Source organism: Hemicordylus capensis, chromosome 2 (genome assembly GCF_027244095.1).
Source record: "Hemicordylus capensis ecotype Gifberg chromosome 2, rHemCap1.1.pri, whole genome shotgun sequence".
Taxonomy (NCBI): Eukaryota; Metazoa; Chordata; class Lepidosauria; order Squamata; family Cordylidae; genus Hemicordylus; species Hemicordylus capensis.
The window spans coordinates 286,505,416-286,532,374 of NC_069658.1; the positions used below are offsets into that span (position 1 = coordinate 286,505,416).

General features: G+C 41.7%; 1 protein-coding gene across 6 annotated transcripts in view; it reads left to right on the plus strand.

The window, feature by feature from the left end:
* CNTN6 (contactin 6) overlaps window positions 1–26,959 on the plus strand; it is a 350,488-nt gene that overhangs the window by 219,270 nt on the left and 104,259 nt on the right. For 5 of the 6 annotated variants that reach the window (XM_053303087.1, XM_053303088.1, XM_053303086.1 and 2 more), the window contains 3 exons: window positions 14,814–14,992; window positions 16,843–16,979; window positions 26,777–26,906. In XM_053303087.1, coding sequence (XP_053159062.1) covers window positions 14,814–14,992; window positions 16,843–16,979; window positions 26,777–26,906 — 446 coding nt within the window. Of the gene's footprint in view, window positions 1–14,813; window positions 14,993–16,842; window positions 16,980–20,038; window positions 20,129–24,063; window positions 24,120–26,776; window positions 26,907–26,959 lie in introns of those variants that run through there. The other variant, XM_053303091.1, reaches the window with a different exon arrangement.

Consider the following 26,959-nt stretch of genomic DNA (forward strand, 5'->3'; position numbering starts at 1 on the left):
CAGGCACCCCTTGGGGCATTGCCACCCAACCCACTGTTTTGCCCCTCAGGCCCCCTTTCTGCCCCGAATCTGCCCCAAAGACATGTCAACTTCAAAGATTCTTTAAAAATCAGCCCTTTCCCCAATTCCTTTGGAATCTGGGAGGCAGCAGAATCTGGGTGGCAGCAGAATCTTTAGAATCTGGGTGGCACTACCACCTGACCCACTCTTCTGCCCCCAAAGCCCCCTTTCTGCCCCGAATCCACCCCAAATAACATCAACATCACACAACAACAGCAGAGCTTTGCAAAGAACCAGGCAGATTTCCAAAGGTTATGCACATCCACATCCCCCTCCAGAAATGCAATTGATCTACACACAACAGTGTGAAACAACAACAATGAAATGCACACTGCCCCACTGGCCAATGAGGGTAAATGCACATGCTTCACTGGCCAATGAGGGTAAATTTTACCCTCAAATTTCCTTAAAAGGAATAAGGGGGCAATTGCCAGCAGATCAGCCCATGCTTTCACTGGCCAATCTGCAGGCTGGAAGGGCTGGAAATTCGAACAGATGTCAAAACTCAAAATGGAGACCGAAGGAGAAAGTCTTTTCGCGATTGCAAAATGGAATTCCAAAACAGCCAAAACAACAAAATGTTTTGTATCTGAAACAGGGATGTTTTTTTTCGGCTACAAATTTTTCTGTTTTGAGCATTGAGTGTTTTGTTTTGGCTACAAAACAGCCAAAATGGCCTGTTTTGTGCACAAAACGTTTTGTATCCAAAACGAAACGCACATCCCTAATTTCATTTCATTTGCAATGATATTAACCTTTCTAGACTTGATCCAGACTGAAGAACAGCCAAAATAATAAATGAAAGTTGCACAGCTAGTTTCTACTAAATAAAATAAAATAAAATTTGTTTTTAACTTGCACTTTCCCAATCTTTGTCAAAACACCAGTTTTGATAATTTCATGTTTGAACATTAAATTTTAATTTTCTCTTTCATTTCCCTAGAGGCTCTACACACAAGCAATGTTAGAGCTGAAAGGGGGAATGTGAGGAGAGTGGGTTTGACCTTCTCTCCCTGCAGCTCCGTCATGGAGCTGGTTGGGGCAGTAGGGTTTGGGGCCTCCCAGCCCCCGGAAGTCCCTGCAGTGCTTTTTGGGGAGCCTCTTGATGCTTGGAGGGTTGTTGTAGCCTCCTGGGCAGGAGGCTACTTGTGAGTAAGTGTGGCACAGTGTCTCACTGCACTGACACATGATCATTTAACCCACTTTTTGGGTGCTCCTGTGGCCAAAACCTGGGTTAAGCAGCAAGCCACTTAAGAGGGATCACCACCACACCTCCAGGGAGCCACGCAGATCCAGTTGGGTTTCATGACCAGCCAAAACCGGACTGAGCTCCCGTAGCACAGTTTCGGCTGGTCATGAGAACAGCCTTCTAGAGAAGCTTTTTCATAGTGAAGTTTCCTCATATATTTTAGATGACATGTAGGAAAAGAAACAATGAAATACTATTCCCCCCCCATCTTCTTCTTATTCCTTGTTTTGAGTGAAAACAACGATTGTGTGCATTATCTCTTAGTTGGATGAGTTTCAAAAGCTGAAGGTCAAAGGATTAATTTAGCTTTTGCTGTCTTTTACATTATATGACAGGAGAAGACACAATTATCGTGAAGTACCTGACAGAACAAAGACCAATTAGGGAACTAAAAAAAGACTTTGCCAAATTACAACCACAGCAGAGTTTAAGTTTTTAAAGAAAGAAAATAACTAATTGTCACAATAGACTACAAAAATCACAGTTGGAGGTGCATTTGCCAAGAAAATGCTGGAGCAACAGAGAATGAACTTGAAATTAACCTAATTCTAGGGATATATCTCAAATAATGAATTCTTATGTGATTAATACGAGTTATAATCACTTAATTTAGAAGCTAATTACATTTGCATAAATCTGCATATGCATAAAACCAATAGTTCTGAAAAAAAGAAAATGCTTTCATGGGGAAAAAGAACAGGTGGTGACTTGGAAAAAAACCTCACTGATTTCAGTGGGGCTTAGTCCCAAGGAAAGCTATATGGAGTTTCACAACCTCCTTGGAAGTGCTAGATATGAAAATTTGCCTTAGAGCTGAGATGAGATAATTGTCCTATTTATTTGCCAAAAGACAAGTTGAGGAGCAGATAAGTTACATGAGTGTAAGAAATGTCTGACCTGCATGCCCTGAATCTAACTCCTCTATTAACTCTTTTACACTAACTCCTTCTGGCCACATTCACATGTAATGTGGAACCTCCGCATTTGAATGTTCAGGAGAGCATCCTCTCTGCAGTCAGCAAGACTGCAAAGAGACAGGGGAGCTGGCTGTGCAGGCTTTCTTCTTTACAGAAGGACAGCCCTCTAGTGCTGCATTTGGATGAAAAGGAGGTTCCTTGGACCCTCAATTTGGAGCAGCTAAACCTCACTCCAAACCAAGGGTTCAAACTGGAGACATCAGCATGACCTCAGGTCATGCTACCAAGACTAGAGTTGGCTAGGTTCAAACACAATGGTAAGGAAACTGCTGTTGGAAAGGAAACTGCCACAGTGGTAAGGAAATCTTAACAGTAAGGAACCCTAACCTTATCCCTAACTAGCTCCAACTCCAGTCCCCCACTAAGTGTGAATGATGCCTCTCTCATCAAATTCAAGTTGGTTAGAAAGGAATGGCAAACATCAGTTTCAAAAAGCAAAAACCAGTTGCAAGGATGTTCCACTAGTCTGATGCACAAAGCCAGGACCTTCATTCCATCCAGACTAGTGTTGCACTAGTGTAACGGTGCAGAATTTGTGGTAGAAGAAGACTCCTATGTTGTGCTCGTTCCACCAGCATAGTGCATGTAAGGGACAAGGGTAGAAGAGACTGAGCATGTTTGAGCCTCCACTCAGCTGTGTGACTTTCTTGCATGTGTGCATCTTTGTTCATTGCACTAGCACAGCATTGATCTGGATATCAGCCAGTTAGCTCATTCATATGACCAACCCTACCCAGCTAGAACAGGACTACCCCAGGTAGGACTGATCGTGTGCAGCTCTGGGATGACTCCCAGTGTACTTAGGAACTCAGAAGAAGAGGAACTCCATAGAAGAGCTGGATGGCTGAACTACTTAATTATTATGCCCTTTCTGAGCTTAATTCTTTTCACATGTCAATGTTTGATGCCAAAACTAGCAGCCACTTTCTAATCTCTGCTTTGTCTCATTTGTTTAACCAGGCATGGTCTTAATTATCTGAGCAGTAAATTTTATTTTATTTTGAAGTGCTCTGACATGAGTGGCATGAAAGATGCAGCATAGATACTGTATGATTGACTGAGTGTTATTCTGCATGCACCTTTGTTTGAAAACACAGACAGGGTTTTGCTTATTGTCAAGTCCTAGGTTGTTTCAGTCAAACTGAAATTGATGTCCAGTGTGACTAGACTTGTCACTTCGAAGAACATATTTTTCTTCTCTTTTTAATTTGGTAACGTATGGATTCCTGAGGCTGCTGTCTGTTCTGCAGAATACTGTATAAATAAAAAGAGCAAATGTGCCCAGTGTTCCTAGGTGCTTTGGAGCTTTCAGACAAATGAAGTATAGATTTATCTTCACAGCAATAGGAGCACATTTATGCACATCGCTCCTTTGTTTATGGTAAAGTGTGAGATATTCTTGACTGACTGTGAAGCACAACACATCCCAACACATGCAGCTTGTAACAAAGCCATGACTGCATCTGTGGCTGTGATGGCATGGTTGTATGGTAAGCCATTCCGGGACCAGCATTTTTAAAAAGAAGAATTATTGTTCCTTTTCAGACATTACATTATATGAATGTATAGGTATCTGCATACATGTACATGGCTTTGTGAATGACACAAGTTCATTTTTAAATGGTTGTTTGGTTGGTTGGTTAGTTAGTTAACAACATATACTGCCCTGCATCCTGGGACCCCAGGATGGTGAATAATAAATTTAAAAGAGCAAAACCTATTTAAAAAAATTCTTTTTACAACTAGAAACTAGCAAACACAGCTACAAAATCAGCTAAAAGGATGTCAGAGGACAGCTATTCACTAACCAATGGCCAAAATGAAAAGGGCACTCTTACCTCTGAAAGATTGAGAGTGAGAGAGCTATGTGGATCTCATATGAGAGAGAGTGGGTTCCACAGCCTTGGGGCAATCACCAAGTAAGTCCGGTCCCAGATGCTTGACAAATGAGCTTCAGCAGGTATCAGGATGCAGAGCAGAACTGATACCTGCTGAACCTGCAAATCTCCCAGCCGACCTAGCTAGTCAGGTGAATAGATTCAGCTGGAAGCAGGTGGTCCTTAAGGTCACTGGAACCCAAGTTGTTTAAGGCTTTGAAGGTAATAGCACCTTGAATTGTTCCTGGAATCAGATTTGCAGCCAGTGCCATGTTGTCAAAATTGATGTAAATATACACTGTGAGCTGCTTCAGATGTCAGTTTGGCTGCCACATTCTGTACCATATATAGTTTCTGAATAATTTTCAAGGGCAGCCCCATGTAGGCCACATTGCAGTAATCCAGATGTGTCTCGACTAAGACATGAGTTGCAGAGGCCAGACCAGCCTTCTTGAGGTAGGAGCACAGTCAAGGCTATACAAAGGCACTGCGGATGTGCACAAAATAGATTTTGCATTATTTCGTGCTCAAAATGAAACACAAATGGCTTAAACAGTTGAATCAGTTATTTTGATGGAACAAATTCAAAACATTTTGCGTGTTCTGGACATAGTGAACAATGGAGAAACTCGAAACACTCCATTGTTCCCCGTGGGTAGGGACACCAAAGTGGGTTATGTGGTAGGGCATGATGGGTAACCTACAAAATAAATGTGCAAATAGATAATATTAAACAGTTTTTAACCTTTCCCCCCAAACCCCATAAGATCCTCGAGATCTCCTAGAGATGCACATATCAGGCAATATATAAATATGATAGACAGACATTTAAGTAAGTAAATATTACTGTCACGTACACACAGTACAGACAGCTGCCACTGTCTATTTCTTGTCACAACACTATCTCACAGACAAACCATGCCACAACTCAAGGAAGGAACCCAAGTTCTGCTTTTGTCAAGCTGAGATCCAGCAAAACTAGATAGCTATAGAAGCAATAGCACAGCATATTATACTCAGTGCTGAGAAAAGAAAACTACACAATAAAACCTTCCTTGATTCTTTCCTCCTCTCCTGATGTATCCTCTTCAAGAGACTGTAAAGGTGCTCTCTGCCTCCCAGTCCCTTTGAATACATTTTGAAATTCCTTCCAAAAGTTTCTTCCCTCCCTCTCCCCAGCCAGTGGGGGTGCAGTTGCACATGACAACACTTGATTTGTATGATAACAAGCCAACTAAGACAAACATTTAATCCACACTAATTTCCTACCAGAGAATCTACTCTCAGAACACCTCAGAAACAACAAAACCCAGTGCCCAATGGGCTTGTCATTTTGGGGTGGTTGGCACCCTATGTGCACTACACCACACCCTGCTCTTGGCCACCCTGGTGCCCACAAAGTGGAGTTATGGGGCTGCTGAAATCCTCATTATTCCCTAAGGGGAAAAGCTTAAATATGCGACAACTTCAACAATATTTTTAAAATCACCCCTTTGCCCAATTTCTTTGAAATTTGGGTGGTAGCTTCCACCCATTGGGCCCTACCACCCAACCCACTTTGGCCACAAAATGGAGGTCTGAATCTCCAGATTTTCTGGGTCTGAATATGGGGTGATTTGTTTTGTACCTGAATCTGAGTAATTGAGGACAGGGGTGGTTTGTTTTTTTCTAGAAATCACCCGAATCAGCCAGATTTGGGTACAAATCATTTTGTACCCAAACTGTTTTGCACATCCCTCGTCTAGTGCTGTGTGGGTGCTCATGTTAAGAATCCCTTCTTCTGGATGTCAGCCAAAATTTGTAATAGCTTTGTTGGTGTTTTTTTAAACATGGAATGACCATTGGTATTAGATAGCCAGCCATTTATGAGGCTTGAAGCTTGCTTAAATTAAAGCAATCAAACTATGCCTTCATCTAGTATAAACATTTAACTTTTGTATTTTTCAAGTTAAAACCTTTCATATTCAAAATGTGAATTCAAATTTTACTTTGAAATTTCTCATTCAAACAGTTGACTGGCATAATTGGAAACTTCTTTGCTGTTTCAGTACTGCAAATACTGTACTGGTTTCATCTCTAAAACTGGACCACTATATTTCAAACATATTTTGGCCCACTGTGGATTTCGCACACACCCCCCCCTGATAAAAGTATTTTGGAAGCCACCACTAAGCCACATCAAGTACCATGAAGAAATGTACACCGTGGCAAAGGGCACTGTTCTGATTATATTATTAGACCAGCCTATAAACACTTATGAGTATGAGACTACTCGCTAATGGGTATTTGTAGAACTAAGGTCACCAAGTGGAATTCTGCCATTAATTCAAGCTTTGTATTTTCCACAGTGCTTAAATTATTGCATAAAGCACTGACATTTTTATTAAAGTGTACAGTAGCAAAACCTTTCTCTTTTGGTATGAATTTTTAATGTGTTCATTTTACCAGAGTCCATTTTTTCTTGTTAAAATATTTTCATTGCTCTGCTCTAATGGATCACTGTTAAGGAGGTATTTTGTAATAAATGGAGAGTGATGTGTCAAGTAGGTGCAGTTTTCCACCTAAAGTCTTAAAGTACATTTGATCATAATTAACACTACTAGCCAAAATCCTGACTAATGGTGCATGCATGCTTCTCACAGAATCGCATAGCCCCTTAGCTTGTATGTCCTCCAGAATGGAGGGTGTGCATTCACATATGGGACAGATTTACCCCAAAGTTCCTGTGAGCTATCAGGGAGCACTTAACAAAAAATTCAGGGTTTTCACTGTGTGTTAAGAGTGCAGCCCGATTTATATCCCAAAGGGAAAAAAATTGCATCAGGTTTTTGGGATAACTGAGTTTGCAGTAAAGCCTGCCGGAAAACACATGGTAAAGCTTACTGTGTGGAGAGCTCCCATTACATTATGTGTGTGGCACAGAAGTGATTGTGAGTGATGAGCCAAGGTTGGACTTCCAACCCCACTTTTCCCTGCTGCATGTGAGTATAGTCTTTTATACTCTGAATAGGACATCTGAATAGGACTTTATTTAACAATGTACAAACTAAAAAGAACTTTGATGAGTTGAGGTGTTAGGTATCAAACACTACTTCTAGGACACTGGAAAATGCATACACTACAGCCTTCTGAGAAGAGAACTTGTCTCAGCTAACAAGGACTGACTACATTTTTCTTTGCAGTTCAGGAACAGGATGTACAAGTTCCATGCATTTTATGTTCTCCTCTGCAATGTCACACCAAAATAAAGCCTTTGTTGTCCAGCAGTTGTACAAGTTGTTTTTGTCAGCATCTTGTGCATTTCCTCAGCATAGAGGATGAGAAGGCTGTGTCTTAATTGTGGCTTTGTTGCAGGGAAAAAGGAAGCACAAAGAAAAACCAAAGCTGCACAGAATTAATTGTTTGGTAACAAGCCCAGAATAAAGGACACGGGAGCCCTTTCTTGAGCCATATTTTGAGAGTCCGTGCCTCTACAGGATGCACAGCAATTATGCATTTGCCACAACTTTACACATATACATCCAGATAAGATCTTTATTCCTCTCCACTCCTTCCTGATTTGTCCATACTTTCTGCTTTACAGTCAGTCAATCAATCAATCAGTCAATCAATCAAATCATCTCCTCTTCATGTTAAGCAGGCCAGCATTTCTTTGAATTCCATCAAGCTGGGAATACAGCTACTGCTTACCTGATGAGTGAATAAAGACTATGTTCTGAGCTGGATAAAACATTATAATGAAATCCATTGCAGGGAGGGAGCAAGGGAAACTGGATAATTATACAACAGCCAAGTGTCACTAACTTTATGAGGGAACAAAGCTCATCTAAGTGCTTATTACAACTACTTATTTAAGTAAAGCAAGGGTAAAGCAAACATTGGATTGTGTCACATCATGTCTCAGATAGCTTTGGTCTCATGGAGAAGTTTTTTTGTTTGTTGTTGTTTTGGTTTTAAAGGAGTATAAAGACAAGGAATAAGAGAGAGAGTGTTGGGAATGATCCCCGAGGAAGTAATTATGAGTATTTGGTATTGAAACAGAAAAAAAGAGGACAGCCTCATTACAGGCTAAAGTAAACCTGAGTTGACAGGTTGACAGAAGAGGCCTATCCTCATGGAGTCATGCCTCTAGCTTTGGTAGCTGATTGCCAACTTTTTCATATTCTAAAAGTTACAAATAAAGTTAAACAAACTGCTGAAAGGCTAGAAAATATGCAAATATTTCATTTCTAGGAAACAAAAGCATACATGAATTCTTGATCCCCTGCCTCATTCTCCAACAATCTGGCTTTTTAAACAACTGATTTTGATGAATATACTGTTTTCTTTTGTTTTTGAGGGAGGGAAGGAAGGAAGGAAGGAACCCTGAAAACAGTTTGAAAATGGATGATTATTTTGGCATAATGTTCTGTATCCAGTTTGAATGGACAGGACTCATTCGCCCATAGCTAAATATGGCCTGAGATGCTTTCATGAATGCCACCCATGATCTATATCAATCTAGTACAGTCTATTCCAATCACATCTTTTCTTTGACCTGGTCACAAAATGCTTCATAGTAAGACAGAGATACTGGAAATCTGGAAATGAGAGAGAGCACGAGAGGGAGAGAGTGTGTCCCATAAGATCAATACAATAACTTCCTTGTAACAAATATGGAACCAATTTAATTAATTTTATTCTGTAAAAAATTTATCTACATTAGAAATGAAAAGTGACAAATGATTGTGAAGGACTGGAAGGCCCTGGGATAAAATCCCAGGTCCTAACCCTGCTCTATCTTGTTAAAGAGTCTGAGGTTTTTGGGAGAAACCCAGTCTAACAGGCAGTACAGGCAGCTGTCTGGTCAAAACTGAAGAAGAACTGGTTCACTTTAGATGAGCTCCAAGGAGGGAACAAAGAAGTTCATTGTGGAACAATTCAAAGTATTGGCTATCATTTATATACAGTAGTCCTAAATGGCGTAATGACAGAATAGCTTAAGGACCATCTCTTCCTGTATTAACATTACCATCTAATTAGATCATTTGATGATCTTGCCACTTTCAGAGGTGTATAGCTGGCATATACTTCTGCCATTTGTGGCTAGCAGAAGTATATGAGAAGGCCTTCTCTGTTGTGGAGGTTCTGCTCAGGAAGACTCCCTCACTTTCTTTCTGCACAAGAAGACTTTTCTGTTTAGACAAGCCTTTAGCTTAACAGCTTAGAACTCTAGGGATGTTCCATAGGCATTTCAGTAAGGGGCCACGCTGATGAGACACCAGTGTGAACACTCCATTTGTGATGAGTTTTATTGCTTCAAACCAAATGTCCAGGGAGCCTCCTTTTCATCTGAATGCAGCACTGTAAGCTGCATTTGGCTGGACTGGAGTTGAGGGAGGAAGCTCATCCCTATCTCTCTCCCTGATTGACTGACTGACTGTGTGGGCTGTCTTTCTGTAAAGAAGGAAGCCTGCACATCCAGCTCCCCTGCCTCTTTGCAGTCTTGCTGATTGCAGAGAGGATGCTCTCCAGTACATTCAAATGTGGATGGGGGTGGGCAAATTACATTTGAATGGGGCCAGTGTGTGTCCAACCTCTCCCCCCCCCCTTTTCAATTGTTCACCAAGTAGGGGCCAAAATACCTGTGCAGGGAACCATATCCCCCTCTGTTTACAAGAAGATGTGGCATGTAGACATCAACATTTGCCTCAAGTGGCAATGTAATTTAAGTTATAATTATGCTGATTGTTATAACAATGCTGATTGTCAGGTGGCAATATAAGTTAAATTATAACAATGCTGAGAACTAACTTTGCTGCCTAATTCCTTGGAAAGCTGCTGCCAGTAAGAATAAATAATACTGAGTTAGATGGATCAAAGGCCAGACATAGTGTAAGGCAGTTTCATAAGTCTCAAAAGTTTGCAGTCATTAGTAACATCTTCACTGAGTCCATAAAAGGCTAAGATGAACCTACACTGAGATGAGCTTTTATATCTCCTCCAATGCAAGCATATTTTGGATTTCTAAAGCAAAAAGCCAGGGACTATAGCGCATGTATCCGCTGATCCTCAGCAGCAGAACTGTTGCAGCTGGTGGCTGACATGATCATGAAAATTAATCAGACTAGTCTCCTTGAAATTAAAAGGACAAGTTAGGAAATTTCAATGACACTACTCTGAGTAATGTTCTTCATTATGTAAGCCATTGCAATCATAATAATTCACACTGGGAAACTAGAAAACAGATTAAGCACAACTGAAATCAATCAAACATGTTAGTCATGACTAACTTATGTCTGAAACATTTCAATTTATTTAGTCATGATTAACTTAATTTGGATTTGCCCTGTTATTTATAAATGTATCGATTAAATGTATATAAGTTTAGGTCATGCAGTAGTTCTGAATTTGAATTATTCCCCAAGAACAAACAGGGCAAATTCATTCCTGGAAAGCAGAGTAGGGGCTATCCTGCTCAGCCTTCAACCAGTCCTCAGTCAGATCCATTATAGAAATGTCAACAAATTTCTCCAAGCTCTGGTTCAGAGATGAACTTTAGGGGATCAAAAAGAGTTGCATTCAAAAGAGAACACAGCTCTTTAAATCTCCAGAGTTATATTGTGTTCAGAGAAGTTGACTAGTGTTCTTTTTTCTAACCTGCAAGATAATCTGACAGCAAACAGAGCAGAGAGAATAAACCTAAATTAATCCCCTTTTCATTTTAGCCAAAATGTTAGGCACCACTATAAAGAACAAAGAGCAAAAAAGAAAGAAAAGGCGGCGGGGGGGGGGGACACACACACACAGCACAAATACATTCTTAACGGTTTTAAAGATCCGTGGACAAACCAAGATATTCTTTGTAAATCATAGGAGAAAGAAATCTAGGCAATCCTACAACTTGGTTCTGGAAAAGATTTCCTACCAAACCAACTCAGCATTATAACTACATATATGCTATATACTTAGCAAGAGCCTAGCAAAAGTCTTGTTCTAAGCTTTGTAGCACTCCAGGCACCTCTTGCCAGTTGCCCTTTAGGTCATAGCCATACTTTAGCACCTGCCCAATAATTCCTTCCGTATCCTTTGGGCTTCCATATCCTTTGGGAGTTTAATGTGTATTGCAATTTGCTCCAAAAGATCTCCGGAGGAGTCATTCTGCCTAACAATGGACTTCCTCTTAAATCCCTTTGTAGTTGAAGTTGCATTTCCAAGTGGAAACTATTTCCCCCAGTATAGCTACTCTAGATTGCAGGAGAAATTGGCAACACTACTGTTTCTTCTCTGACAACCACTGCTGGGGCCTGGGTCAAGGTGCTTATTTGTGGGGCCAGTGTTAGCACTTTTGCACTGCCCGCTGCCTTGCCTTGCCATGCTGCCTGCTTCCTCCTCTCACCGTGACTGCCACCACTTCCATTATGCTCCCCACTGTTTGGGGGCAATTGGGGGACACTATGCTTCTCTCACACTGCATCGTATCCCCTCATTTGCTATCGAAGTGTTTGCCAGGAACTCCTGGCAGGCTCTTGGAGCCGTGAGTACGGAGATGGGATGCATGGTATTCTCCTGTAATGGTGGCAGCAGTGGTGGGAGGAGGAGAAAGAGGGAGAAGGAGAAAGGAGGTGGAGCAGGAGGCAGCTTCTGGGGGTGCGATGGCTTCTGAGTGCAAGGTGGCTTATGTTCCCAGTGTACATTGGTGGTTACGCCCCTGGATCAACCCATTAGAGAAAATACTTATTGGCTTAACAAAATGAGGCCTTTGATTTAAGTAGACCATTTTTGTTTGACTGGCTGGCTTGTTACAGAATAACTCTTTTGAAACCTGAGATATTAAATGTCTATTTTTCAAGTTCAAATACCAGCTGCCCCACACTGGGAGAGGAAAGAGCAAAATATATTGCAATGCTACAGTATTAAACTGTGAGCTTTATCTTGCAGATTGAGATATTGTGCTAAAAGTTGGTGTTTTTCTGTTTTTCTACTATTCTTTTTTCCAGTGCTGACAATCTACAGAACAAACATTTTTATCTGCCTGAATTAGAACTATTTGTCTCAAATGGATTTGCATTCAATTTGAAATATTAGTATTGCATATCTTTCTGTAGCATCATCAGCAACAATGGCAACATCACCAACATTGATTCAAAGCCTTTTAAAAGCTGTTATGAAATGTTTGCTGCCTTTCTAGTTCCGCAAAGCAGCTTACTTTCCTTTGCAGTAGCATGAAAGGCAACCGTGAAATTCAAGACTATTAATATTTCAAAGTGTTCTGGTGACATACTAAATCATGAAAGTGAACCTTGTGTGTTTTCTGATGTTACTCAAAACTCAAGCAGTATTTATAGCCTTGTTCACACTTGAGCATTTCATCATATAAAGTACATCGCTCCAAATATAAATAAAAATGATGAAAAGCTATAAAAAATGCAAAGCAGGATGACGCTTTTTCTAGTCTACCAAGTTCTGATTCCAGTCCTTTTGGTTCTTCTTCTTTTATGCTCATCATCATTCCTCTGCTCTTTTTTCTTGAATTTATAATCCTCAACTTCCTCTTTTATATTTATGCCTAATGTTTTATCATTTTGATTTGTAATGAGCTACTCAAAGTGAAGCTTTTATTTGTTCTCGAAAGCAACCAGTTTGAGGGATCTCTTCTTTGCTCAGGCTGATTTAAAAAGTAACTGCATTTGGTCCATAGGTGCAGATATACACATAGATAATGGCATTGGTGATACATCTGTTGTGGACTGTATTTGATTAAATAGGCTGTAGCGTATAGAATCTCATGTCACAATAAATTTGCCAGTCTTTAAGTTGCCACAGAACTCTTTGACATGCATATATTCATTTCCTACTTTTTTTCCTGTGGTTCTTAAGGCAACACACATTACTTTTTTCCACACTCAGTGGATTCATTCTCAAGACAATTTCATGCAACTTAATTTAACAATTTTATTTGTTCTAATGAAAAATTTAGCAAAGGGGGTTAGCCTGAACAATAGCAACTAACAGCTTGGGCCCAGGATACCTGAGGGACCGCCTGCTCCCAAGGGTTGCTGCCCACTCAACGAGGTCATCTGAGGGGTCTCTGCTCCGGGTGCTGACAATGAGGGAGGCTCGGTTGTCGTGCACACGGGACAGGGCCTTCTCTGTTGCTGCCCCCAGACTCTGGAATGCTCTCCTGGTAGCTATTCGCTCCTCGGTCTCCATCATAGCTTTTAGAAAAAGTGTAAAATCTTGGCTTTTTGCCCAGGCATTTATTTGATTCTCTGCTGCTGCTCTTTATAGTCTGTACTGCTTTCATGCCTTTGTTTTAAATTTTTAATCAGATTTGTTTAATTTTTTTTGACTTAATATTTTATTTGTGTCTTTTTTACCATCTTGTGTTTAAATATTTTGCTGTAAACTGCCTTGGGATTGCTTTAATGAAAGGCGGTATATAAATTTAACAATAAATAAACAAACAAACAAACTATAACTGGAACAAGTAGAAATTTTTCTATTTATTTGGATACCATATGCCCATCTTGTTTACTCCCTAACATATGTTTCTTCTGTCATGATTTTAGTCTTAAGTAGACTTTTTTATTTTTCTTATTCTGTTCAGATTTATTTCTACTTATTCTTATTAAATGGCTACAGTACATTATGAGGTGGCTGATTCACACAACTATTCTGAGCATGAAGGGGCATTTTTATTTCATCCCAAATTGCACCACACATGCAGCAGATTGGTCATGTGAATTATTCAGCATAAATAATTATATGGCCATATGTTCCTTAGTGTGCATTGCCACAAACTTTAATATGTGCTTGGTAATTTGTGTTTGTGCTGAAAGGCTCCAAAGACCTATTTGTTGACATTTTTAATATAATTTTACTAAGCATTAATTACCTATTTGATATTTACCTGATATGTTTCTTACCTCTCATTGCAACATTTCATGAAGTAATTTGGACAATCCATTATTCTATTATACAACTAGCTTCCCATTCTACTGGATAAATAATTTTCTGTTGCTTGGAGGTTTCCATGGTATTCCACCCACTTAAGGCACTATAGAAATTCACATCTTGTATGTCATCCTACATTGCCATCATAGTCATAGCTCTGCATAACTCAAGGACGTGCTTAAACCAAAGCCACACAATGCATATTTCTGAGCCAAATTATTACTGTGAGCAACAATAAAAGCATATTCAGTTCAAATGTTGCCTTGGAATAGGTGACACTAAATTTCAAAAACAACTACAGTACAAGACATTAGCTTCTAGGTTTTTGCAATTATAGCCAAATACTAATATTCCACTATTTGATGTGTATGTGTCAGCAGGGTGGGGAATTATAGGGTTTTACATATTCAATAACAACTTTAACATACCATCCCCTATGAAAGTGGTTGGATTACTCAACCAGTCGTGAAGCTGCAGTTCTTCCCAGTTTTCATCCAATATGATCAAGAATGGCAATGTTAATGTTAAAGCTAATGCCCATGTTCAAAAATTAAGTACTGGCATTTTGCCAGATCCTAAGTTCAAAGATTGGTACCCAGGGAGTAGCCTGCTACAAATTTGCATACTACTTTAAAAAATCATCATATAAAAAGTAACTCATATTAAAAGCATAGCCTAGACTTCCATATTTGCTAATGTAGTGCATTTATTTAGTCCTGTTCCCAGTATCAACTGGAAGAGATCTGATGGCAGTCCATTGGCTAGAAAAATCAACACATCCAAAGGAATCCTGGAAATCCCTGACTTTCAGCAGGAAGAGGAAGGTTCTTATGAATGTATTGTGGGAAACATTCGGGGAAGGAATGTTGCAAAAGGCCAACTGTTTATATATGGTAAGTGAATTCAGTTACTGATGCAAAGAATGTCAGTAACACTGGGAAATACAGTATATACTGTACTCTACAGAACATATTTGCTCCTCACAGGGAAATATCAAGGATTAACATAACTTGATGTTCAGTTTATTACTGTAATTATCAAAAAGTTGAAATTGAAATATAGTTTCGAATTCAGTGAATATACAATATTGTGCATTAGTGGAAGACTGACACATATAAAGTGTGGCATGCTGAAGCTATAAAGGTTAATATACAGCAGAAACCAAACCACTTTATTTACATAAAACATTTAAAGAGAACAACTTTGTTTACACTTGAAGAGCATACAGTAAATGCTCTTGTCCAGGATTAAACACTGACTGATTCCTTAGAGCTGTTTAAATGGCCCATCAAAGTATTTCATTATATGTGAGAGATGGACACAAGAGCTCCCCTTTCTCTATGCCAATGTTCTTCCCTTCACTTTGGCTAAAATATAAAGAAGAAGATGACTAGGAATTAGTATGAAAGATGTAGGGAAATATTCTATTTTGTATTTCCATATGTCCTTTTTAATCTGTTTCCCAACCTCTAGTCCAGTACCAGGATTTGAGGGGCATTCTAGAAAGATGCCCTCAATAACCCCTAAATCTTCTAGAAACAGATTGTACAAACTGAGAATTCCCTTTTATGGTCTTCAGCTTTCTTGAGTGTCCTGTGCAACTCTAATTTGGGCAGTGGGCCCTGTACTGGGTTTTGTCCCTGGCAATACCTGAACTTCTTGAACTTCCCATTCTCTGAAGCTAGTCATGTCGAGAAAACTTCAGAGTGGAATTTGCATATACCAGGGCAGAGGAGTTATGGGCTACAGAAGGAGGCTTTCTTTTGTCAAAACAAAGGACTAGGAATTAGTAGGAAAGATGTAGGGAAAATATTCTATTTTGCATTTCCGTGTCTAAGTGCAAAGTTCTTTGTGAGCCTTTGTGTGTCTCTTTATATTTCTTTTAAGCACTATTACCAATTATAAACTCATCATGGAACAGAGTAATCAGCTATAATAGGGATACCATTGCTCCAGCATCTGCAGTGCTTTCCACTGGCTGGGACCAAGTCAATTTGGATAAACTTTATGCTGTTGATATTTTACTTTATGCTGTTGATTTTAATGTATATTTCTTAAGCCCATCTAACATGTAGTTGTAATAGACAAAACAACCAGACAAATAACTACTCTTCAACTTAGTCAAGTACATGCCTTAATATAGCTCTCGAGAACATGCTTGGAAACCCCACCCACCCTGTGATGTGTGCCACTTTCCATTCTTATCCTGTTCATCTAAAGAGACAAACATTATTTGCAGAGAGATTCTTCCCATGATTAGGGTGCCCCAGCATTTGATACTGTGGGTGGGAGTTAGATATAAGAGTGAAGGGCAAGATTTTTAAGGATGCAACATGGTGATGTTGTGGCTTCCAGGCATAATCTCAAGAATAGTCTATGCAGCTGCTTAAAACTTACCTATTCACCCAAGCTTTTAATTGGATTTTAATGTGGTTTTAAAATTGTCTTAGTATTTTTTTAATGCTGTACTGATTGTGTTGGATTTATTGTAAACCTCCCAGAGACACACATTTGAAATAAATGAAAAAATGAATAAATAAATACCCAATTTATAATAGCTGGATAGGACTAGAGTCCTTAACTAATCCTCCCCTGAAGAGATACAGAACACATGTTTTTAATATGTTTGTTTCTATGACTATGTTTTGAATGTGTTACCTGTCCTAGGCCTTTGGTATGTGACTGGCTATAATAAAACAACATTATAATAGTTCTCTGTTGGTTGTGGGTTTTTTTAATACAGCACTCCCTGAATGGACAAGAAGCATTCAGAATGCCTTCTTATCTCTCTATGATACTTTGTCTTGGGAATGTAAAGCAAGTGGAAATCCAAGACCTTCATATAGTTGGTTTAAAAATAGCCAGCCACTCACATCAGAGGTAAGACCACCACCATTTCTGTAAGAAACAGTGTGATTTGGGTTTCTGTCCAAAGCCTGTAAATGATACAGGCCTTTTGTTAATCCTCTCTCTCTCTCTCTCTCTCTCTCTCTCTCTCTCTCTCTCTCTCTCTCTCTGTAAGTAGCTGATAGATACATTGCTTTCAAGAGTGTAACATGCAGTTTGGCAGCGTGAAAGTTCAATTTCTGCACTAGCAGTCTGAACCCTATATCCTAAACATTATTTTCCATGAGGTGGGTACAGGTGCGTAGCTATAATTGAGCGGACAAGTTCAAATAACCCAGGCCCCTCAGCTCCTGAGAGACCTCCAGTTCCACCCCTCCCTATTTTCTTCATGATCTCTCTCACTCCAAGGGGCCACCAGGGAGTGGTGGCCCCCTTTCTCCTAGCTACTCCCCTGGGTGGGTAGTCTATAACTGGAACTTCAAAAGAGAAGCGTGACCCGGCTTGTCTTACTGGACATGTCAACAGCATTCAACACAATTGATCAGGTTGGAAGGCCTTTGGTATTTGGTGAGAACTGAAGATACCCTGCAAGTATGGTCTTGGTGCTTCATATGACATTTATATGATGCCACTGGCTCATGTCGCTTGGTGTTTGCAGTAAGATCTTACCAGTATGCTGGAACTCTCAGCCCCATTTTGTATTTACTGTGAATTCTGGAGCAGTCTTCTCTGCTACAAAGCCTACAGGGTTTTCTACAGGACTGGGTAAGGGTTGATAAACTTGAGACCAGATGAAATATTGATAGCTAGAATCCATTTTGTTCTGGGAAAGGAAGATATGACTGTGCCACATAGGGTTGTACTGTCCCTTGTTCACAGCTTGGGAACGTATTGTTACTGAGCTTTGAGATTTCCAATTAGCTTTCAGGAACAATTCAAGTGCTTATAGAGTCCTAAATGACAGGACCAAATGTACCTTAAGAAGTCCCTTCCCCTATGGCAAGCGGGTTCTATTATTCTTATATGGTATATCTAAAGAAGGGGTATAGGGAGCTTGGCTGCGGCTGGAGGACAAAGCCATCCGGTGGCTCCCTTGCCCCCTAGGGTTTACAATTGTATGTGCAAAGCGCATGCACACCCCAAGCCCCACCCCTTGTGTCTGATGTCAGACACAAGGGGTGGGGCCAAGGCTGAGGATGCAGCCCATCAGCCCCAGCAGCACTTCCCTTCCCCAACCAATAGTTCATGGAATTGCTGACTGGGAGCTCCTTTCCTTGCCTTCTTTATTTCCTTCTTTTAAAAAGTTGTGTGTAACGTTTTTTGTACTGTATAATTCAAACCAGTTCTTCCTGTCCATTCACGTTGTCATCTATCCATTGTTTTTGTGTGTGAATGTTTTATTCATATGGTTGCTTACATAAGTCAAAAGCAATTCAGGTGGGAAAGATGGAGGAGTTGGTCTTCCTCATGAAATGAAGTGTCTGTGTTAAAGTGGTTTGTGTGTGTGCGTAAAAGAGAGGAAGACTCTGAAAGTAGAATTCACTATGAGAACAGTAAACAGCCTGCAGGTAGAACTAAGTATGCAGAAGATATTTGTAGCTGGCTCCTTGGAAGTAAAAAGTGGATAAGTAATGGAATGTTGTTAATTAGCTTGCTGTGTACCAGCAATACAACCTGAGGCTGTGTTCTCATGAAATTTTTAAGCTAAGCAAGGTTGGAATGGGTCAATTCTTGGATGAGAATCCTCTGAGAAAAACTCAGAATGCTGAAGTGGGTTTTCTTCTATTCAACAGGTGGCAGTCTTCTCTGTGCTGCAAAATTCAGGAATCTTACAAAGATTTGGCACAGTTAGCATTATCTTTAATTATTACAATGGTATAGTTTTGTATATTTGGTTATTAATTCATACACCCAGCCACACATGCTTCCTGATGATCACACAAAGGTCTTCTGTGTTCAATTAAACTGAGGGGGACAGATCCTGTTATGCAACTGAATATATAGTTTTGCTTCTTCTGTTAAAATGAATTAGGAAGCCTGTTTAAGCAAATGAGCTTAACATGATCATTCTGTCTCTCACATCCAGAATGGATTGCTGGATTATCAGCAACTGATTTATTTAGTTTTTGATACTGTATTATATTCTTCTACCATATAGGGATCTGCACAAAACTGGTTTGGGTGGTTTGGTTAGAATTCAAACTGACCTTGAACCAGGGTGGGTTTGGTTTGAATTCAAACCCAACTCAAACCAGTTATAATGCTAATTACTACTACACAGTTCTAAAAGATTCTACATAGGGTATAATGGGGACTCGAACTAGCCCATTATTCCCTATGCAGAGCACCTAGGGGCACAAAAGCAAAGTGTGTGGTGGGCACCCATGGGTGCCAATAACCACCAAAACCCCAAAGCAATCAGACACTCCTGCGATATTAAATGATTTTTAAAAAAGATTTATTTTTACATATTTTGCATTTTCCCCATAGGGAAGAATGAGGATTTGAAGCTGCCCCATCTGCCCCCTTGGGAGGTGCCTGGGCAGCCCAAAGTGAGTTTGGGAGCAAGGCCGGTCTGTCCAAAACTCTCCCTGGGAGCCCCAAGCCAGTGGGCTTCACGGTTTTTTAAAATGTCCCCCCCCCCTCAATTTTTGCTATCCCTTCAATGCATGCATTGGATTCCATTAAGAAATCCAACCTGTGTGACCTGACCTGGTGACCTGTGTGTGAACTGGTGGGTGCTGTTCTGAATAGAATCCATGAATGAATGCATACCACCCACCCTGGCTTTGTGCCCCTAGCAGGCTGCAATCCAACAAGCATGCAACTAAAGCAAGCTGTAAACCAAAAAACGACAACAGAGACAGACCTGCCAGCACAGTGCACAACTACAAAACCAAGGAAACCAAACCAAACATCAAATACTACTACTGCTACTGCCACAAACAAACACCTAGCAAGACCTAGCATTATGGTACAAGGCAGCAAAACCAACCTGACAAGCAAACTGCAAAGAAAGAGGGTGAGGCAAAAACAAACCACATTCGATGAGAACTTAAAATATTGCACCTTAATATTTTTTCTTCTCTTCTCTTTGTGCATGTGGTGTGCCTACAAGCAAAAGCAGCCTCAGACTGGCATCTCTACACATCTTTGCTGGAGGCCACAGAGGCCCCAAACATGTATTAACACCAGACTCATCATTGGTGGTGCATGCGTTGGTGCTTGTGTGTGTGTGTGTGTGTGTGTGTGTGTGCTAGAACTAAACTGAAGAGGGAAAAGAAAAAGGTGGTCCTATATCGTAGTAAGTTTATTACGGTGAGGTAGGCCTATAGAGACATTGCAGAAATAGATTATATACAAGTATATACATACACACATCCATCTACAGAACAGCTGTACACACACCAACTATCTACACAAAGCAAAGCTTCCAAAACACTATCTACACAAAGAGAAACCTCTAGTCTCCACCACACACACACACACAACAAAAACCTCCATGCACGCACACACACACACACACACACACCCCTGTACACATATGTCTCTACAATACTTCTACACATTTAGAGCAGCTGGTTCTAAATATTCAAGTATTTAAAGTTTTACACATTTGCAGATTTACATTTTTACAGTCCCCAACCCCTGCTGCCTCCCCCACAAGACAAGTCATCTATGTACACATTCAAAAATCTGCATATTTACATATTTTCAAATCTACACATTAAGAAATATACACATATACAAATATACACAGTGCCGCACTGGCACAACCGCCTAGTGTTTGTGTGTGTGCCCATGGCCCGCTGAGTGTTGTAGTCAGGTGGAACCAGAAGGATGTTCAGCATCATGGGTCATGCCAATGTGTGTGTCCAGTGTTGTCATGTGTGTTGTCATGTCACAGCACTAGAGGCATGCTGTGACATGACACAGCTGAAGAAGGAAGAGGAAGGGGAGGGATGAGCGGAAGCTGTTGCTGGTAAGGTGACCAACACCATGAGTCAACCATGGGCCAATCACTCACCCAGCTCAACTTCCAGCTTGGGTAGCCCATCAGGGTGAGGTTTACCTTGAGGAAAACCACTGTTCCACCAAGCCAGGGTACATCCGAGACCAAGTGGGTGTTTCCATGTCACCAGCACGTGAGAACACCAGCTCACTCTGGACGCTGGTTGGGAGGCAGGAGAGGAGGCACACAGCAACCACCGCCAGGTATGGCCAGTCTTGACAGTGGGTTTCCCAGAACTACTCACAGTCCATCATTGGGTCTTCTTCCACAGGCTCCTCCAGGTACTGGGCAATGCATTGTGCAGCACCCGAGGGCTTGGTAGGCCAAGCCTCAGGCAAAATGGGCAAGGTGCCAAGGCACACCCACTTAAACTACTGGGCTGATTTAGTGGGAGGAACTGCCTGCCGTGTTGGTGCCACTGCCTGGGATGCCATATTGCTAGAATGGGAAGAAAGGGTGGGAGAGGAAGGGTCGTGTGCACTACTGATGCTGGGTGTGGGTCACGCATGCTCGGGGGCACACCATCACCTCCCTCCTGCTCTCTGGTCCTATGATCCTCCTCCTCTCTAATTCTCTGGACCAGGAGGTCTGTCCACCTGGACAAGTCATTCTCCCAAACAAAATTTCCCTTGATGGTTGGGTCTCCGAAATAAGCTAGGACATACTCCTCTCTGTCACTCAACACACCAAACAGCCTGTCGACAACCTCAGTTGTCCATTCAGCGCACAGCCCTCTGGTGTGGTCAGAGAAGTCTGGAGTTCACCCATCAGCTTTTCCAGGAGAATAGCTGCAAGCAGGGCCTGGCACAGAGGAGTGGCATCGGCATTCAGAGACTTTGTTGCGAACAAGAAGGGCCCAAGTGCTGATACCATCTCAGACATGAGCTTCCACTTTGAGTTGGAGAAGTCACACACACCCAAGGCCTTGGTCCTCACCAGGTTGTCTAGGGCCACCTCCTGCTCCAGCAGGCACTGGAAAAAGATTAAGGTGCAGTTCTACCAGTTATCTACGTCTGTGGGGGATGAGATGGTGAGGAAGGTCATACTCATGCTGCCACTCATGAAGCAGGCACCAGGACTTCTCACTCAGGTGGAAGTGACCTGCAATCTTGCAGGACTTCTCTACAAGTGCAGCCATGGCAGAAACAGCACCATGAAGTAGACAGCCCTGTTCCTTGGATGCCTTTGCCTCCTTGAGGCCAAGGGTATTGCTCACAGCCAGGTGGAGTGTGTGTGCCATGCAGCGGATGTTCACACACACCAACACTGACTCAACCACTGCTGTAATGTTGGAGTCATTGTCTGTTACAATGAAGCCACAGCGGAGGTGTGGCAACACACCTATCCACTCCTTGGTTTGGCAGCCAATTATGGCTGTCACCTCCTCCTTGGTGTGTTTGACATCCAAGGTCTCCACATGCAAGATGGCCCACCTGAGCTGAAATGTGGTGTGGGATCCGCTGGAGCCAGAAGCAGCACTGGAGGTCCCCTCTCTCTCCAAGCCTCACCAGTGAACAGCCAGAGCCAGGAAAACAACGTGCATTCCACTGACACTGTTCCAGAGATCAGTGGTGAAATGCATGCTGGTGCCAGGCAACGCTGCATGCAGCAAGGCTGACACAAGCTCCTTGCATCTCACATAAAGGGAGGGAACTATGGTCCAGCTGAAGATGATTCTTGAGGGGATCATGGGGCCTCTGTGAGCATCTGGATAATCCAGTGGAAGCTGGGGTTCTCAACCATCTGAAAAGGGTGGTTGTCAGTGACCATCATCTCCCCTATGAGGCAGGTGAGAAGACATGGGTCCACATGACTAGGACACATCTTGACCGACAACTGTGTCCACTGCTTGGCCAGCAGTGTGCCCTGCTTCAAGGAAGCCTTTGCAAGGCCCTTGTCAGTTCTAATAGCAGGCACACTAGCACTGCCAGAAAAGGCATGGAGATCTGGGTGACACTGCTGCATGTGTAGACACATGGAGGTTAAGCCAAGATGCTTAGCATCCTTGCCCCAACTGACCTGTGCCCTGCAGCGAACACAGCAAGCAGCAGTTGGGGCATTTTGAGGGATGTCAAAATGCCACCAAACATCACTGCTCTGAGTGACCATTGATGTCCTGGATGCTGTCTTGGGTCTCTTTGGTGATGGCTAGGGGAGATCTGGCTGCCTACCGCCATCACCTCCCCTTCCACCCTGTGTGCCAGAAGGGTCCGGCTGAGGTTAAGGTGGCTTCTCCTCCACAGCAGCAGACACTTCCTCAGAGTCAGACTCGACCCCAGAGGACCCAGAACTGGACTCTGCCATGAGTTGGATATCATCAGGGGGCCCCACTGAGTGGTAAGAGGAGCGGTGGGGGGCACAAGAGAGAGGGACAGTCTGGCTGCACTCCCAAGCATTGAGCCCAGCCCTCCAGGCCTGCCACAGAAGCAGCATGCCTGGCAGGAGAGCTCCCTGCACTGCCAGGCGTGGCATGGGGTGGCAGCACTGGCACTGCATCTCGACGTGGACCTGGCTCAGCAGCAGCAGGCTCCTCTGGATAGGAGAGCCTTCACACCACCACCTCGCCTGGGCCAAAGAATTCACTCCAGATAAAAACAGCAACCCTCCCCACAAAAAAGACATCAACAACCCAAAACAGAATGAAAGGGGCTGAGGCTGGGGGCAGAGTCAGTCAACCCAGCACAGAAAAACAACAGCAGCTAGTCAGTCAGCAAAAAGGAAGCATGGGGGTGGTTGGCAGGGGGGATTTTAAAAAAAATGGGTCGGGGCCTGTGGCCCCCCCGGCAGTGGCTAGTTGGGCAGAACAGGAGGAGATAAAGTGCTGGGGAAAACCCAAAAGGGAAAGCACACAGCAACCACTCACAGCCAGGAAAATTTACTTTTAAAATGAAAGGGAGCTGAGGGGGAACGGAGCCAAACAAACAAGCAGGCAGGACAGACCACACCAGCACAGCAGAGACCAGCACAAGCCAGAAAAGCAGCCACAGCAGCCACAGCTCTTTCTCTAACCTCAGCAAGGAATGCTTTTGCAAGCCCAGGGACTGCCTTTAAGGAGAAGTTGAATCTCCCTCCATTCAGAGCACCAACCCTTGTCCCTCCCCCCAGGGCCAACAAGGCACCAGTTCTCCAGGACTGGCACCACTGCAAAGCCTACCAGCAAGGTCAGTGCCAGACTATTTTGTGTCCTAGGGAAGGGTGAGTACTTGCACCCCCCCCAAAAAAAATTACAACTTTGATTTTCAAACACAGACGTTTTGTAGAAAAAATGAAAAGCACAAAACTTGATACTGCTAAATTTATTTAAAATTGCAAAAATAGGTAATACATCAATTTTTGATTATCTTTCTCAAATATTATTATTATTTCTTGTTTACACAGTCAGACAGGTGTTATTGACTGGTTTGTTTTATCCAGACATCAAGTCCTTCCCAAGGACCTGGGATGGCTGAATTTTATTGTCAGTGTTGTTGCTGCTGTTATAGATATCATCACAGAATATAGGCTGTTCCCAGTAAAGCTGCTTTTTGTAATTGGCTGATGGTGATTTCTGTGGCCCCTATGGTGTTGAGGTGCTCTTCAAGGTCTTTTGGAACTGCACCCAGGGCGCCAATTACCACTGGGATTATTTTGGTCTTTTTCTGCCACAGCCTTTCAATTTCAATTTGTAGATCTTTGTATTTGGTGATTTTTTCTATTTCTTTTTCTTCTATTCTGCTATCCCCTGGTATTGCTTTGTCGATTATTTTGTCTTGTTTTTCTTTCTTCTCGACTACAGTTATATCTGGTGTATTGTGTGGCAGATGTTTGTCTGTTTGTAGTTGGAAGTCCCATAATATTTTTACATCTTCATTTTCTTCAACTTTTTCAATGTTATGGTCCCACCAATTCTTGGCTACAGGTAGCTTGTATTTTTTGCAGATGTTCCAGTGTATCATCCCTGCTGCCTTGTCATGCCTTTGTAGTCAGTCTGTGCGATCTTCTTACAACAGCTGATCTGGTGGTCCACTGTTTCATCTGCTTCTTTACAAAGGCGGAACGTGCTGTTTGTTATGGATTTTTCGACTTTTGCTCTTATTGCATTTGTTCTTAGTGCCTGTTAAGAAGAAGATATTATAATAGATATTATAATATTATAATATTATAATAGATATTATAAGAAGATATTAATAAGATATTATTTCTTGTTTACACAGTCAGACAGGTGTTATTGACTGGTTTGTTTTATCCAGACATCGAGTCCTTCCCAAGGACCTGGGATGCCAGAATTTTATTGTCAATTGTTATAGATATCGTCTCAGAATATAGGCTGTTCCCAGTAAAGCTGCTTTTTGTAATTGGCTGATGGTGATTTCTGTGGCCCCTATGGTGTTGAGGTGCTCTTCAAGGTCTTTTGGAACTACACCCAGGGCGCCAATTACCATCATTATTATTATTATTATTATTATTATTATTATTATTATTTACATTTATATCCCGCTCTTCCTCCAAGGAGCCCAGAGCAGTGTACTACATACTTGAATTTCTCTTTCACAACAACCCTGTGAAATAAGTTAGGCTGAGAGAGAAGTGACTGGCCCAGAGTCACTCGGCAAGTTTTATGGCTGAATGGGGATTTGAACTTGGGTCTCCCCGGTCAACACATTTTATTTATTTATTTATTTATTTATTTATCTATCAGATTTGTACACTATCCCAATATTTCATCTCTGGGCAGTTAACAATAGGATAAAACAAGTTAAAATATATACAAAAACTTAAAACAATTTAACAATTTAAAGATCACCTACAAATTAAAACCTTAAAATTTTAAAGAACTTTAAAAACTTGGGTGAAGAGCTGGGTTTTCAAATGCTTTCTAAAAATTGTCGAAGATGGGGAGGATTTATCTCAGTAGGGAGTGCGTTCCACAGTCTCGGAGCAGCAACCGAGAAAGCCCGTCCCTGTGTGTCTACCAGCCGAGCTGGCAACAACTGGAGATGGATCTCTCCAGATGAGTGGGCCGAGAGATCCATTTACACTCTATGCCCCACTGAAGTCTGTGCGCTAGGCAGCTGCCTAGTTGCCTTAATGGTAGCACCGACCCTGCCTACCCTCTGGACACATCTGTCCAATCAGGGAAGCAGGAGCTCAACAAATCACAGCAAGTGACAGAAATGGCCACCAGCACCTAAAATTAAGGCTTGAGCCCTCGAACCTCTTCAAACTGGTTTGAAGGAACCAGGCTCAGTTTGGTTCCAATTCAGACTGGCTTTGCCAATTCAATGCCCTGTTTGGTCCGAGTTCAAACCTTTGAACTAAAATGGTTGGAATTCAAAGCTTGTCAAATTTGAACCTGTTTGCATAGGGCTGGAAAACTAAGTCTGAATAGATTTATCAGCCCCTTGAGTGGTCTTCATTATAAATCCAACACCCCTTACACCTCATAAGAATTAATGAACAGTCTTCAGGGGCAAAAATCATATGAACTTAGTATCACTGGACTCCCACGTCTCATTCCCTGTATATTAGAAGCTAGCTATTAAGCAGTATGTCAAACATCCATCAGTGGAGTGCAGGTGTGACATACTGAAGGATGGTGGTGAATCCAGATGGAATTAACATGTTGGTGAATAATTATAGACATAGCACCTTCTCATCTGTTGGGTGGGGAATTTGAGGTTGTGCATGCAGACGTTTACTCATTTTTCCTGTTACCGAAGAGCATACTTCCCCTTCCCAAAAATCAAATATTCCATTTTAAATCTGGGGAAGTGTAACAATGTAAGTAGTATTAATTTTTTCATTTCATTTCATTTCTTTCTTTTCTTTTCTGTTCTAGGAGAGAATTCAAATTGAAAATGGAACACTTACTATAACTATGTTGAACATTTCAGACTCTGGCCTATATCAGTGTGTTGCAGAAAATAAATATGGTTCTATTTATTCCAATGCAGAGTTAAAAGTCATAGGTAAGTTAATACTCTGAAAAGAATTTACTAAACTCTAGAAGACTAGATTGTGA